At 33.3% G+C, this 15,824-nt stretch overlaps 2 protein-coding genes across 3 annotated transcripts; both read left to right on the top strand.

Annotated features, from left to right (window-relative positions):
• The first annotated feature begins 1,818 nt into the window (after nt 1-1,818).
• On the top strand, nt 1,819-3,167 carry LOC129911929 (cytoplasmic tRNA 2-thiolation protein 2). Its single transcript, XM_055989951.1, has one exon. The coding sequence runs from the start codon at nt 1,934-1,936 to the stop codon at nt 3,143-3,145; it is 1,212 nt and encodes a 403-aa protein (XP_055845926.1). The 5' UTR covers nt 1,819-1,933; the 3' UTR covers nt 3,146-3,167.
• A 2,885-nt stretch (nt 3,168-6,052) lies between these two features.
• LOC129909876 (uncharacterized) lies at nt 6,053-10,557 on the top strand. 2 transcript variants are annotated; one of them, XM_055987003.1, is made up of 6 exons: nt 6,053-6,581; nt 6,643-6,741; nt 9,422-9,463; nt 9,544-9,971; nt 10,027-10,192; nt 10,254-10,557. In XM_055987003.1, exons 1-6 carry the CDS (start codon nt 6,368-6,370, stop codon nt 10,406-10,408), a joined length of 1,104 nt encoding a protein of 367 aa, XP_055842978.1. In that variant the 5' UTR covers nt 6,053-6,367; the 3' UTR covers nt 10,409-10,557. The 2 variants fall into 2 exon arrangements, with proteins under 2 accessions (XP_055842978.1, XP_055842979.1); XM_055987004.1 differs by lacking the exon at nt 6,643-6,741.
• The last annotated feature ends 5,267 nt before the right edge of the window (nt 10,558-15,824 follow it).

Genomic DNA, 15,824 nt, shown 5'->3' with positions numbered 1-15,824 from the left:
TGATAAACAGCAAAATAAGCATTCAAACTTTTTTACTTTCGGTATAGATACTATCGTAGGGCAAGTTTTAGATTCCGAAAAAAAAAAATTAACTAGAGTTAACAATCAGACATAATAAATTACGGTCATAGAATTTGCGAACAAAGTGTTTCTGGCAATTTTGTTCGTCTTTTTTTTTTATAATTCCCACGCCTCTTTCCCCCCCAGATACCGCACGCGCTGGGGTCCATTTTCACCGAGTACGAAGTCATTTGCGGATGATTATCGTATCGGCACTTTTTAGTGTTTTTTGAAGGTAAAAACAAATTAAAAAGAACTAAATAAGTAAAGAGAATGGTGATACGAATATCAAAGGAAGGTCAAAGATTGGGACTGCTTAGTACAAGCATTTATTATATCTGTGCAAAATAAAAAAAATTTAAAATGAACAAAAAAATAAATTTAATATTTCATGTTTAATTTTCAGAAAGTGTCAAAATTTTAAAACTGTTTGTATCTATCTTAAGCTACGGCCTCTGCAGAAGTTGAGATTTTAGGACCAAAATTAATGGTACCTCCCATACAATCATTTGGGATAAATTCATTTTGCTTGAAAACCCAAAAAAAAATGGGTTTTAAAGAAATACTTTGTCTGTTTATTTTTTTTTTTTTTTTTGTGAAAAATCCATTTTTAGACAAGGGAAAAACCCGACAAACAATTTTGGTTCTATAAAGCTTTACAGATTAATAGGGGTATTCACGATCTGGTGTAACAGGTCTATTAAAAGTGTAAAATTTTATTTTTTTACAGTAGATCGTGAACGCACCTCTTCTTATCTATAGTAAATATTGAATGGAATCCATGATATGAATTATATCAGCTTCACTCTTTTTTTTTTACGGAGTTGTCTTTCCACCGATGCTTTTTTTTTTTTTCAATTTTTTTATAATTTCATTCTTTGTTGTGTTCGGATTAATTTATTTTCACAAATTACATCAAAAGAAACAAAATAAAAAAGAATAAGAATAAAAAAGATAAACTGTTCATCATGGGCGACACGCGACGGTGAGCTACCATCTGTCAAAAATAATTTTAATCCATTGTATTTTTATTTTGCAATAGGGTTAGGGTATAGCAAAAGTGCAAGACCATTGTAAAATTTCAATCCATATATTTTGTTGTTGTAGTGTTGCAAGATTTTACACTTTTGCACTTTTGCAATGATACAAGACCAGTTGCATCGGATCGTGAATACCCCTAATATAATCTTTTAGCCATTTTAAGAACGTATTTCATGGTTTTCTTCCATTTTTTAAATTAAGTCGCACATTGAGAACAAAAGTAGCATTGAACAAAAAAGATAATTTTCGAGCTAGAGCGACATTTCTATGTAGGTTATTTATTATTAGCTGCGTTCCTATAGGAATATTTATCTACTGGTTAGTACTTAAAGCTGCTTTGAACTACTTTTTCAATATAGCAAAAGTAGTTCAAAGTAGTTTTAAGTACTATAAGAAGTAGATAAAAATGTTCCCAAAGGAACGCAGCTATATGATAAGCATCTTTTGCAAATATTCCCGTTGTGATACCTAATATTATTCTATAATACCTACTATTTTACATTATTATCAAACCAAACGTTAGCTCAGTAAATTAAGATTTGAGGCATTCTCAAGCTCATTTTCCAAATTCCATCAAAATTCTTTCATTTGCTCTAGTCGAAACAAACTATAACCGATTTGCAGAAAATCTGCACAACACCTTAATGCGAACGTACCCTTAAAAACTCCACACCTGAACTTGAAGCGGAAATAATCAAAATGACAGCAAACTGACAACCAAAATGACAGTTCAAAAACACCTTAAATTTTTTGGTTGCATTTCATCACAAAAATCGTAAACACCAATAATATTCTTTATATATCTTTAAATATAAATTAATAAAAAAACACAATGTGCAGCATCGGTGAAGATGATTTCGGCGATGAGGGTGGTCTTCATGCAATGGTCAAAGACAACGACGATTCAAATAAACCCACCAACATCAAAGGTACTTGTTCCAAATGTGCTACCGAATCAACAACACTTTTCAAGTTAAAGTTTCGCGAGCCAGAATGCTCGAGCTGCTTCCTAGCATACGCACGACATAAATTTCGTGCTGTTCTCGGTTCAGCTAAAATCCTTCCCAAAGGAGCTGAAGTTCTTTTGCTTTTCGATGGCACTGCCGAGAGTATAGTTCTTCTCGACATGATGGACTATGCTCAGAAACAAAACAACTTCAAACGATTACACGTGGAAACAAAAGTTCTTTTTATTGATGAAAGTTCTATAGGTTCCTCCAATATAAATGAAAATGTTAAAGAGTTTTTGTCAAATTATGAATTTGAATCTTATGCTATTTCTTTAACGAATGAGAATTCACTTTGCAAATTAGAAGACATAAAATCGTTGGAATTGTATTCGAAGGAACAAGAAATGCTAGTAAAGTCTGTGAAAACCTTAACATCTCGACAGGACTTTGTTAAAATATTAAAGAACAAGGCAATTGAAGCAGCTGCTAAGAAACTTCAATGCAATTATGTGTTCTTGCCCGATATTAGCACAAATCTAGCTTCAGAACTTATTAACAGCATTGCTTTGGGAAGAGGTGGTTCTGCTGCTCTGGATGTGGCACTTCTCGACGATCGTTTGACAGATGTTAAGTTACTAAGACCACTGAGAAACCTGACAACCAACGAAGTAGAATTATACCTCGAAGTTAAGGAAATCAAACCACTTAAAACAGAATCATATGGCGAATCTTCTGGTCCAAATGCTAGCATTCAAAATCTAACTAAACAATTTGTTGATGGTTTGCAAGCAAACTTTTCATCAACCATATCAACTGTTTTTCGTACTGGAGATAAAATTGCACCCAGAATTGATAAGCTTCATAATTCTTTGGATGATGGATCAAAATGTACACTTTGTAATTCTCAGTTAAGTGTTGTTCCATCGAAGACCCTGCAAGCATTGGAATTTTCTCGACTTGCCTCAGCATTTAGTGGGAACATGGATAACTGTGAGACGAAGGAGAAATTGCAAATTGGCAACTTTTCCAATGGACTCTGTCATGCCTGCGCAAACATACAAAATGACAAAGAAGACGATATTATATCAAGATAACAATAAATTTTAATTCAAATTATTTTATTGCGTTTTAATTCTTTATATGTATCCAGAAGATTTTTTTTTAAACTGTCGTTGTTCCGTTTTGATCGGCATTGTGACAAGTGAATGAAAAAAAAATTAAAGGTATAGGTACTGAAGATGTTATTTAAAATGAGGGGTAGGTATTAATTTTGATTTTCGCAACAAAAAACGACAATGTCATGTTGTTTGTGTTATCTGATTTTATGATTACGCCCAAGAGCGGTATTAAAAACATTTTTGTAGAGATCAAATTGTAGAGAAAATAATTTGTAATTCTTATGTCGTTTTCTATTGACTTTTGAGATTTGTGTGTAAAATTCTCAGATTTTCCACTGCAAATAGAATATGAAATCTAGTTTTGTAATTGTGTGCGAAATCTGTGCGTATACAAAAAATAAAACAACAACAAATGTTCAGACAAATGTCAAACAGAGGAGTGTGTGTGAAAGTGCGTGTGTTTGTATGCGTGAATCTTGATAAAAATCCAGAATCAGATTCTTGAATCTCAGATTCATTTTTTTGTCATTTTTTTGAATCTCAAGACGCAAATAGATCATGAAATCTGAGATTTGTCCACTATTTCCCCTCTTCACCCCCCCTTTCAGCTGTCAAATTCACAAATCTCATTCTGAGATTCGTCAATAGAAAACGACATTAGGTGCTGCAAAAAGGTCCGTTTATACAATTTTTAATTGATGTCGTTTTCCAAAATTCAAAAAGTGTCACTCCTAGCTATATAATCACTCCCAAAAGGAGTGATTTCAAATTCCAAAATTGAAAAAGGAGTGAAATTTTGGAGTGAATTCTTCACTACCAAAATTTTGAAGGAGTGACGGAGTGATTACCAATACTTCTACATTTCTCTTCATGGATACTTGTCATATTCTTGGGTGATTGTTTTAATATTTATTGTTAAGAAAATTATATTTATTTATGAAAAAAGTCAATAAGGAATTCAAAAAATCCATAAAAGTAAATTTAAAATATTGTGTTATAGGTCGTTTCAAATCAAAAGTCCTGACTCAGAGTTTATTTTCTCCCTTCCAATAAAATTGACAACAAAAAAACAAAAAACTCAATTTTATTGGCTCATTGCGACAAATCAACTCAAAAATAACAACAAATCATGCTTGTTTGAATGAAAGAAATGCTAGAGAAAAAAATAAACAAACGAAAAATCTGAATTTGTTTATTAATGATTTCTATGGTGACGACTCCAAAATAATTGAAAAATAAAAATATGATATTTACTGCTTGATTATACAAATGAGAAGATGTGAAGAGAATTTTAAGTTATGAATTGCTATCATATAAACTGGACATTTCTGGTCCATCTTCACGTAGTCCTATAACAATATCTTCGGAAAAGTTATCACAACTGCCTTCCAATGATAAATAATGAATTAATTGTATGTTTTTTTGTATTGTCAGCGGATATGGAGTGATGCAAGCCCAGGAGACTTGCCTCCGCTTTCTGAGGCTAACCCAGTGAATCTCACAGACGGATGAATTAATTAAAATAGGGATATCAAGAACTGTTCTTCATTATTTTATCGCAATTTAAGAAAAAGTTCAGCTGCCTCATAAATGCTTCCTTCCAGTAAGCGAATGAGTTTTTTTTATTTTTGCTCAATTTTCCATGGGACTTTTGATTTGAAACGACCTATACTATTTTATTTATTGTGTAGTATTATGTCGAATTCCTTTCAATGCAAAAATCGAATTTTCGGCGATCTCGAAGCGAATTTTTTCTGAAAATCATGTTCCATAGAAAAAAAATTCGCCTCAAACGAAGCAGAATTCGAATTTTTTTTAATCCCTCTTTTTTGAGAGATTTACACGGATTTGCACACACACTTGGAACATTTGACATTTCTCAAACGTCAAGCTGAAATATTCCTTCGTGTTGTTTGTTTATTTGGGAATACCAACTTCAAATAAGGAGTAAATTATAATGGAATATCGTGTTTTTATTGCGGAAAATTATGAAATAAATAAAAAAAAACAATGTGCGATCAAAATATAATTTTTCTTGGCATAGTTCTTGTGAAAAAGTCAAATTACTGTGACTTTTCTTCTCGTGATTTTCTTCAGGAAATTTTTTTCTCTGTAAAACCACAGCATACGGCCAAATAATTAACCTTTTACTTCATCTTCATTCAGATCTTAATAATATCTGCAATTTCCTATTGATTTGGATTAAATTAAATTTATATTACCGAAGCAAATAAACAAAATTATTGATCAAAGGAACCTTTGGTTTTATTTTACAGAAATTGTTTTGATTTCAGCTTGACGTTCGTGTAAAAATTGTTGTCAAATGACACACACACAATCGCAAAAAGAATTCGGTTTGTTTTCATGTTCCTTTTTAACACCAAAAATTCCATTTTTTTGAGGCGATTCTAAAAATTGAAAGGAATTCGACACCAGAAACACATGCAAAGCAAACGTCAAATCACTCCGCTTGTCAAATTTGCAGTGAACAAATTCCAAAACTACACAAAAAAGGAGTGATCCACTCCCATACTTTTGGAAAACGACACAAGTTTTTAAATGTAATTAGAAAAAAAAAATAAATGGCGCTTCTACAGAGAATCTCTGTACGCCCTTTAAAAAAAAAAGGCTCAAAACGGCACGTAGCTCAAGCACCTTGCGATATTTTCATTTAAATTCACAAGTCATGGATTAAGAAATAATGATTTTGAACAAAAATGTTTAATTTTTTAAAAGATTTAATTTTCTGTTAAACATTGCTCTAAAACTTACAGAAATAATAGATACAAAGGTTTAAGTGTAGAAACAAAAACAACTCAATCAATATGTCATAAACATAACTTGATTTCCCTTTGTTCAATTCATGTTTTTTACTTTGAAAAAAATGTATATTTATTTTAAGAACTGAACAAAATTTGCTGTGTAGATACGTGGTTCAGACAGAAACGGGACGATTTGCCATCGCCAGACAGAACAGATTTTTCTCAAAAAATCTCAAATGAAAAGGAAAACGAAACACGAGGACAACAAAATTCCAAGTCTGAAATTTTTTTCTGTATTGAACGCGTCCGCTTCTATTACTTTTTTCTATGAATGGTTGTCAAATTCTTAACTACTTTCTATTTCGCAAAAAGTGTTAAAAGCATAAACAAAAAACACTATTTTTTGTTTATGGTTAAAAGTTTTGAAGAATAAAAAATGCCTCACTATTGCTGCATTAATGGATGCAAAAGCATAAGTTCCAATGTACCAGGAGGTTGTGTTGGATTCTTTGCGTTTCCAAGCGTTCGGACACGAGGCGGAACCCTGGCGGAACTGGCCATCGAAAGAAGAAATCGTTGGTTTAAAGCTATTAATAAAAAAACATTGAACACAAACAGTGCTCGGGTATGTTCAAAGCATTTTATTTCTGGTGAGTAAACTTATTTGTTCAGTGGAATACTTGTAACATTAAATTTTTTTCTAATTAATAGGTAAGTGTGCCAAACTTCAGGATAACCACAACCCTGACTGGGTTCCTAGCTTAAATCTAGGACACGAAACAGTTCCACTTGTTCCCGAAAATATTTTAAGTAAGTTTTTCAAGTTTTTATTAGAATAAGAAATGTGAACTATCCCATTCAGTTGGAATGTCATTCGACCCCGTTCTTTTGGGGGTGGCAAACTACACATGAATAGATGATGTACATTTATTAGTAGATCTTCTCATGCTCTTCAGTCCTATGAAAATGAGAATTAAATTGAAAGAGCTTTCTATTAAAAATAGCTGGTAAAATACTAGTACTTAATCACCCACAAAGAAACAAGGATTGTAATATCTATGACAGTGTATTTAAAAGAGTTCCTAAGGAGGTCACGGCCGCGGGGTCAGTTTTTTAGATATAGTTTCTTAAGAAAAAAGTGTGATTATAAAACCAAGTGTCCAGTCATTTGCTTAATTGTTTAAGGAAAACGTGTGGGACGAATTGAGTGCAACCGAATAAAACAAAAAACGTATGGAAATGTGGTCGATGTCTGCCCACGTGTTTGGATTCTGGTTCTGCTGCTGCTCTTCAAGTGTTTTGCCCGCCAGTACCAATTTGTGGCCACAAATTGCTACAGGAAGGAATGGAATCACTTCCTCCTAGGGTTTAACCTGATGTAGGTTTTTGGATATGCTCTGATCTTTGTCGGGTTATATCCTAGGGCCACATATTGCAAGAAAAAACTTTATCCGCGGTACTAAGCACTTGAAACCCATCAGCAGGACTCATGCAACTAAAATTAATTAAAGTATCCATTCGAATTTGACTAACTATGCAATTTTATCACTTTTTTGTTTTATTTGATTGCACTAAGCTTTTCTTACACATTTAACAAAATGTGTTAATAAAAAAAAATTTTTTTTTAAATAAGAATTTTGAGGAGCTTCAGCTTACATTTGCTTGTATTGCTTTCTGCGGCTCAGTAATATTTATTTATATTACTAATTACTTAAATTATAATAAAACTATCACTTATGTCGTTTTCTATTGACGAGATTCAGAATGAGATTTGTGAATCTGACAGCTGAAAGGGGGGGTGAAGAGAGCAAATAGTGGAAAAATCTCAGATTTCATGATATATTTGCGGCTTGAGATTCAAAATTATGAATCTGGATTTGTATCAAGATTCACGCATACAAACACACGCACTTTCACACACACTCATCTGTTTGACATTTGTCTGAACATTTGTTGTTGTTTTAATTTTTTTATACGCACAGATTTCGTACAAAATTACAAAACTAGATTTTATATTCTATTTGCAGTGGAAAATCTGAAATTTTTACACAAAAATCTCAAAAGTAAATAGAAAACGACATTAAAATAAATGTTTGACCAAAATCCCGCCTTTGCACTGAAAAGAGCATTTATTTATGATTTCAAATTGTTTGTTTTGGTTTTCGCCGAGTTTTAAACGCCAAAATGGTAACTAAAAAGAAAGAGAAGACAAGGACAAACGTTCGAACTTTCTAATGGGGTTTTAAGCAATCTGTGTTTGTCTTTTTCCTTTCTATCATAACTGTTTATTAAAGAAGTACAAGAAAAACTAAATCAAATCAATTCTGAGGAAAACAAACGCGTACATGCATAATACACGCCACTTTTCCTCAAAATTGAAATGTCAAAAGTTTTTTTTTCTGTTTCTTTTTTTTTTCTTCGACACTGACGTTTGGCTTAAAAGCCAATTGAACGTGTCCGTCTCTATTCTATTACGTTTTTCAATAAATGGTTGTCAAATCCATATCGATTGTGAAAAAATAGAAATACCTATAAACAAAAAATTAAACAAAAACTGCAAAAATTTATTTATCAAAAGGTAATTAACTTAATACATATTTTTTATATTTTGTACATCAAAAACTCAAATGTTAACATATTTTTACTTTAAATTACTTATTTATGTTTCCCACTCTGAGGTACTGCTTTAGTGGGGGATGTAGATGGTGGAATTAGTTCGCCTTTTTGTAATTCGTAAATTTTCAGTAGGTCTTCTCGTCTTCTTCTCGGCGCTGTTATGATCTCAAAGCGTGAGGATCATTATATTTCATGGTTTTTAATCATACATATATTTTCTGTACCTTTTACAATATTGTTATCGAGTAAGTGCAGGGCACTTCGCACCCGTATAGAGCCTACCTTTAAGGTTGAGGGGCATTTTTTAAGAAGTTTTCTCGTCACTTAATCCACCCTACGCTTACAAGATGATTGATTTTATCACAAGTAGCTTTAGCTATAGTATGGACCATATCCCAGATATTTGATCTTTTCCCTCTTAAGAATCCCTTCTTCATTCAAATAAATATAAGAATAGGCCTGTTAAGCACAGCTATTCTGAACATCTTTAGTCTACCTAATTATTTTTAAAACTCTTTGATTTTGGAAATAGGAGTTGGATTGATATTCTCCGCTTACAAAAGTCTTGAAGCAATTGATTTTCTAATGTTTTATATTGTATGCAGGTAGGAATTTCTAACGATCCTTTTATCGATCTCTTCAGAAAAAATTAGAAGTTGATGTAGATCTTTTCCAATTGACACATTTCCATACTACCCGAAAGAAAGCCGAAACTTAACTCTGTTATCACGAATCATGCTTTCAAAAATCCTACGAATTAATTAGGTACTAAAAATGCCGTATGAGAATTTAGGTGCCATTTCATAGGTCTTAGTTCACTTGAAATTAATTCCGAGAGGTACATGGTTTTTCAATAAAATCTTTTTTTTTTCAGAAATCGAAATGTCTGAACCGGAGGAAAGAGAAATCACATTTGGTAAATAAACTTACAAATAGAACAAACAAAATTTGATAGTAAATAAATTTTGAATAAACTTTTCTTTTTAAAACTTGCAGAAGAAATAGGAATTTTTTCAAAAAACACTCCTCAAGCTGACAAAATAAAAAAAATGATCAATCTTAATTTAAAAATTAAGAGAATTCCAAAAGCTACTATTAAAGAAATACAAACCCCAGATAAACCAAAACCAACCCCAAAAAAGGAAAAAAAGAAAATAGAACTTATTCCAACGCTTTGCAATGGGACATCATGCCCCTCCACAGATGAAATTATGGATGCCATTGATGAATTGCGTGATCTTATCAAAAAAAATTGTAAAGAAACACACGAAATACGCCAAGAGATATATGGTATTAAAGAGTCCATCGCTCTTAATGATAATCCAAGTTATGTTCCATTTATGAGGGGACCCTGTCAAACTTTCGATGATCTTAACTTACTTGAAAATAGAGTTTCTGAAGATGAAATCTCAAGAAAAGCTTTGGTAGGTACTTTTATTTTAGTTTATAAGAAACAATAAAAATTTCTTTACTCAATAGGAAACTTTATTGGATAAAATTCCTGATCTCACATTGGATAAATACGTTCGTTCTTGCGCTAGAGCAATTTTTGGCGATAGAGTAGCAGCGCAGTGTTCGTGGCGTGCTAGAAAAAATACAGACAATGTATCGGTGCAAGATATGACCATTATACGTATTATTTGCGGTAACTACCTCTACGTTAATAAATATAGTTGAACAGAATAAAATTCTCAACTTTTTTTCAGATTGTATCCGAAAAAGATTTCCTACAGCTAGCTCATCACTGATAGGTTCGTTGATAAAAGAGTGGTTCTTGCGCTCACATGAGCGTTGGCGAAAGTCAGCCGAGGCGAAACATTTAAAATCTGAAGTTGAAGCAGCAATAAAAAATATTCCATAACTAAATGTATTTACAAGGAAAATAAGTAAAATCAAATCTGATGATTTCCTTGAGAAACTCTGAGAAAAAGTGTCTCCATTATTGAGAAGTGTATTTTTAGTCTGTATTAGATGTAATAATAATAAAATAAATGGTGTTTAATTTTTGTACTTCTGTTTGTATAAATTTAATTTGTTGGAGTAATCATGTAATATTAATAATTGCTAGTTGGACTTGTCGAAGCGCGAAGACCATACAAGTATTTGCCGACATTCAATCGGACTCAAGAAATTAGTACGAAAGTGCTTCTTTTATAAATCTAATGTCGAATTCCTTTCAATTGAAAAATCGAATTTTCGGCGATCTCGAAGCGAATTTTTTCTGAAAATCATGTTCCATAGAAAAAAAATTCGCCTTAAACGAAGCAGAATTCGAATTTTTTTTAATCCTTCTTTTTTGAGAGATTTATGTCGAATTCCTTTCAATTTTTTGAATCGCCTCAAAAAAATCGAATTTTTGGTGTTAAAAAGGAACATGAAAACAGACCGAATTCTTTTTGCGATTGTATGTGTGTCATTTGACAACAATTTTTACACGAACGTCAAGCTGAAACCAAAACAATTTCTGCAAAATAAAACCAGAGATTCCTTTGATCAATAATTTTGTTTATTTTCTTCGGTAATATAGATTTATTTTAATCAGAATCAAAGGGAAATTGCAGTTATTATTAAGATCTGAGTGAAGATGAAGTAGAAGGTTATTATTTTGGTCGTATGCTGTGGTTTTACAGAGAAAAAATTTTCTGACGACAATTACGAGAAGAAAAGTCACAGTAATTTTACTTTTTCACAAGAAATATGCCAGGAAAAAATATATTTTGATCGCACATTGTTTTTTTTTATTTATTTCTGTTGAAATATTATATTACCTACTTGTTCTAAAACTACTTTGTACTTTTAAATGTAAGCAACCTATCAGTTTTGTTTATTAATATGAAAATATTTATTTTCACTCTTCGTTAAACATTGAAATACATTATAACGTTTTTCTAAAAACTGTTTGTTGTTATTGATATAATTCCAATAGGTTTTGGGCCCAGGAGACGAATAAGCAATTTTTGATTTTCGCATTTGTTGCGAGTTTTTTTCAATTCATTTTTTTTTTTTAACGGCATTTGTTGCAGAATTTTTTTTTTCGTTGAAAACGATTAAAAAAAAATGGCGAATCAAGAATCTATCGAGAAACTGCGTGGGGGTGAGAATTTTCACACTTGGAAATTTGCTATGCAGAACATCCTGGAATACAGTGATTTAGAAAAAACGATTACAGACCCAGTAACTGAAGTTGATGCTGCAAAGCTTCGAAAAGCAAAAGCGAAAATTGTTTTATCCATTGATCAATCACTTTATGTCCACATTCAGAATGAGACAAGCGCATCAGACATTTGGAAGAAGCTGGAGGGTCTTTATGAAGATAATGGTTTATCAAGAAAGATTGGTCTTCTAAGAAAATTAATCACAATACGTTTAGAAAGCTGCGAATCCATGACCGATTACGTGAATCAAATCATTGGAACTGCTAATAAGTTGGCAAGCATTAAATTTTCGATTTCGGCAGAATGGTTAGGTGCTATTATGCTGGCTGGACTTAGTGATGAATTCAAACCTTTCATCATGGGAATTGAAAGCAGTGGTACATCTGTGACTGGAGAAGCGATCAAAGCTAAATTGTTGGACTGTGACTATGGCAAGATGAAGACCGAAAATGCGTTTTTTGGGGCAAAAAAGAAACCATTTAAAGGATCAACCTCAAAAGGAAACTTCAAATGCTATGAATGTGGAAAGAAAGGTCATTTATCCAAAAATTGCCCAAACAAAAAGAAGTCGCATGAAGTCAAGAAAACTGAAACCAAGAACGCATTTTGTGCTGTGCTTTCATGTCGAGAAGAAAAAGACAGCGACTGGTACATCGACAGTGGTGCTTCAAGGCATATGACGCCCCATAAAAATTGGTTGACTGATTTTAAAAAATCATCAGTTGCAGATATTTTAACTGCTAATAACCAAAAAATGCAAGTGTCAGGAATGGGGAACGTTTCATTGAATGTTGACCAACAAGAAATTGAAGTCAATGAAGTCCTGCATGTTTCTGAACTATCAGCAAATCTTCTTTCTGTTGCTGAGATAGTAAAACATGGCAACCAGGTGATTTTCAACAAAGAAGGATGCAGTGTCTTCAATAGTAGAGGTGAACTTCTGGTCAAGGCTGAATCTTCAGGTGGTGTGTATAAAATCAAAGGACAAACGTTGTCGTGTATGCTTGCAAGTGCATCGTCCAAGCTGATGACATGGCATAGACGTTTGGGTCACATCAACTATGCTGATTTGTGCAGAATGAAGAATGGAGCCGTGACAGGGGTTCATTTTAGCGAAGACTTAAATTCTTTGAAGAAATGTGAAACTTGTCTGAAGGGTAAGCAAACTCGAGAACCATTCAAGCATACTGGAACACGCGCGCAGAACTTACTAGATCTCATTCATTCTGATGTCTGTGGCCCCATGGAAAATAAATCAATTGGAGGAGCGAGGTATTTTTTAACTTTTATTGATGATTTTTCCCGAAAGGTTTTTGTCTATATCCTGGAATCAAAATCTGAAGTTCCAACCGTGTTTAAAGAATTCAAGCTGATGGTTGAAACCCAAGTTGAAAGAAAAATAAAGGTGATTCGGACAGACAATGGAACCGAATATGTTGGGCAAATGTTTGAGACTCTTTGTAAAAGTTCTGGTATCATTCATCAAAAGACAAATACGTATACTCCAGAGCAGAATGGCGTGGCTGAACGATTCAATCGTACCATTGTTGAACGCGCCAGATGTATGATTTTTGATGCTGATCTGGATAAGTCATATTGGGCAGAGGCGGTTAACACTGCTGTGTACGTGATGAACAGGTCAGTGAATTCTTCTTTTACTAGCAAAACCCCGGAAGAAATCTGGACTGGTTCAAAAGTCGATTTGAGTGGAATGAGAATCTTTGGATCACCTGTGATGGTTCATGTTCCGAAACAAAAACGGCAGAAATGGGACTCAAAATCCATAAAGATGTTGTTTGTTGGTTATTGTGATACGACAAAAGGATACAGGTGTATCGATCCAATTACTAAAAAGATTCGAATAAGTCGTGATGTCGTTTTTGTAGAAAAAGATGCGAAGGTGATTGACTGTGTTCCATTAATCGATGATGATGAAGAGGATTCCGTGGGGAAAATTGAGACAACATCCAGTGAGAACGATCCGCTAGTAGGAGATGAAATTCTTAACGAAGACGAAGACGTTGATGGTCAAGAATCATTCGCTGATGTAGATGAAGAAATGCTAACTGCTGAATCTGAAGAGGATGAAATTTTTGACAACTCAGAACCTCCAACAACACAGCTGAGAAGATCAAAAAGAGTTCCAGTTCCTCGAAACTTTGAAGATTTTGTTACGTACTCATCTTTTGCAAATGAAATGAATTCGGATCCAATAACAATAGAAGAAGCAATGGCCAGTGATGACAAAAAACTTTGGAAAGCCGCCATTAAAAATGAGCTACAGTCTTTGCAAGAGAACAATACCTGGACACTTGTAGACTTACCAAAAGGGAGAAAAGCGGTTAAGTCCAAGTGGGTGTTTAAAACCAAGCTAGACGGTGATGGTCATATTAAATGTCACAAGGCAAGATTAGTGGCAAAAGGCTTTTCTCAGCAAATGGGGATAGATTATAATGAAACTTACTCTCCTGTCGTTCGTTATATATCTATTCGTTTTTTGATAGCATGGGCTGCTAAAAGCGGAATGAAGATTGATCAAATGGATGCTGTGACTGCTTTTTTGCAAGGCGATTTGTCTGAAGAGATTTACATGGAACAACCGAGAGGGTACAGTGATGGTACAGAACGGGTATGTAAATTACATAAATCTATTTATGGTCTCAAGCAAAGCAGTCGACATTGGAACATTAAATTGGATACAGCATTGAAGTCTTTTGGACTTTTTCAATCTCAATTAGACCCTTGTGTTTATTTCAATCCAAATGGAAAAATTATAGTGGGTATTTATGTTGACGATCTTCTCATTTTCTGGCGTGATGAAAAACTTCTAGAAGCTTTGAAGAAATCCTTAAGTGAAACTTTCAAAATGAAGAATATAGGAACGGCTAGAAGTTGCATTGGCCTAAACATCACGTATGATGAAAACTCAAATGGCATTTGGCTAGATCAATCAAGATACATATCAGAGATTTTGAAACGGTTTGGTATGTCTGACTGTAAGCCAGTTGGAACACCGAGTGATCCTAATCAAAAATTATCTATACAAATGTGTAACGAAGAAGACGAAACCGAAAAAGTGCCATACCAGGAAGCTGTTGGATGTCTTTTATATCTAGTGCAAGGTTCGAGACCAGACATTGCATTTGCAGTAAATGATGTAAGTCGATTTAATGCAAAACATGGAAAGGCACATTGGACTGCAGTGAAGCGTATCTTCAGGTACTTAAAAGGCACTATAAATTTAAAGTTACATTTCAAAGGTTCTGAAACTCTCAATGGTTTTTCGGATGCTGATTGGGCCTCAGACATTGACAAACGTCGCTCTTGTACAGGATTTGTATTTAATCTATGTGGTGGTGCAATATCGTGGGGAAGTAAGAGACAACCAACCGTTGCTCTTTCTAGCACTGAAGCAGAGTATATGGCGTTGTCGGCAGCTGTTCAGGAGGCAACTTGGCTTAAGCAGTTTGGAGCTGAAATTGACGAATGTTTCAAAAACGAACACATTTTGATTGCATGTGATAACCAAAGTGCAATCAAACTTGCTGAAACAAACTGTTTTAGATCAAGATCCAAACACATCGAAGTTCGGCATCATCATATCCGTGATCGAATTAATGATGGAACTATTGCTGTACGTTACATATCAACCGAAGAAATGGCTGCTGATAATCTAACAAAAGCAGTTCCTAGTAACAAACATCAACTATGCGTGAACAAGATGGGATTGAATATTAAAAATTGAAATTCCATCTTATTTAAATATTTTAATAAGTGGGTGTGTTGAAATATTATATTACCTACTTGTTCTAAAACTACTTTGTACTTTTAAATGTAAGCAACCTATCAGTTTTGTTTATTAATATGAAAATATTTATTTTCACTCTTCGTTAAACATTGAAATACATTATAACGTTTTTCTAAAAACTGTTTGTTGTTATTGATATAATTCCAATAATTTCATATTTTTCCGCAATAAAAATACGATATTGAATTAAAATTTACTCTTTATTTGAAGTTGGTGTTCTCAAATCAACAAACAACACGAAGAAAACTTTCAGCTTGACGTTTGAGAAATGTCAAATGTTACAAGTGTGTGTGCAAATCCGTGTAAATCTCTCA

The sequence above is a fragment of the Episyrphus balteatus genome, chromosome 2 (genome assembly GCF_945859705.1).
Source record: "Episyrphus balteatus chromosome 2, idEpiBalt1.1, whole genome shotgun sequence".
NCBI classification, from domain to species: Eukaryota; Metazoa; Arthropoda; class Insecta; order Diptera; family Syrphidae; genus Episyrphus; species Episyrphus balteatus.
The sequence above is the reverse complement of the archived record's forward strand: the minus strand, read 5'-3'. Positions and strand labels throughout refer to the sequence as shown.

Coding starts and splice junctions, on each gene's coding strand:
- LOC129911929 (XM_055989951.1), top strand. CDS start 1,934: ATGTGCAGCATCGGTGAAGATGATTTCGGCGATGAGGGTGGTCTTCAT.
- LOC129909876 (XM_055987003.1), top strand. CDS start 6,368: ATGCCTCACTATTGCTGCATTAATGGATGCAAAAGCATAAGTTCCAAT. Junction 6,742..9,421: donor TGTTCCCGAAAATATTTTAA/GTAAGTTTTTCA, acceptor TTTTTTTTTCAG/AAATCGAAATGTCTGAACCG. Junction 9,972..10,026: donor AAATCTCAAGAAAAGCTTTG/GTAGGTACTTTT, acceptor TTTACTCAATAG/GAAACTTTATTGGATAAAAT.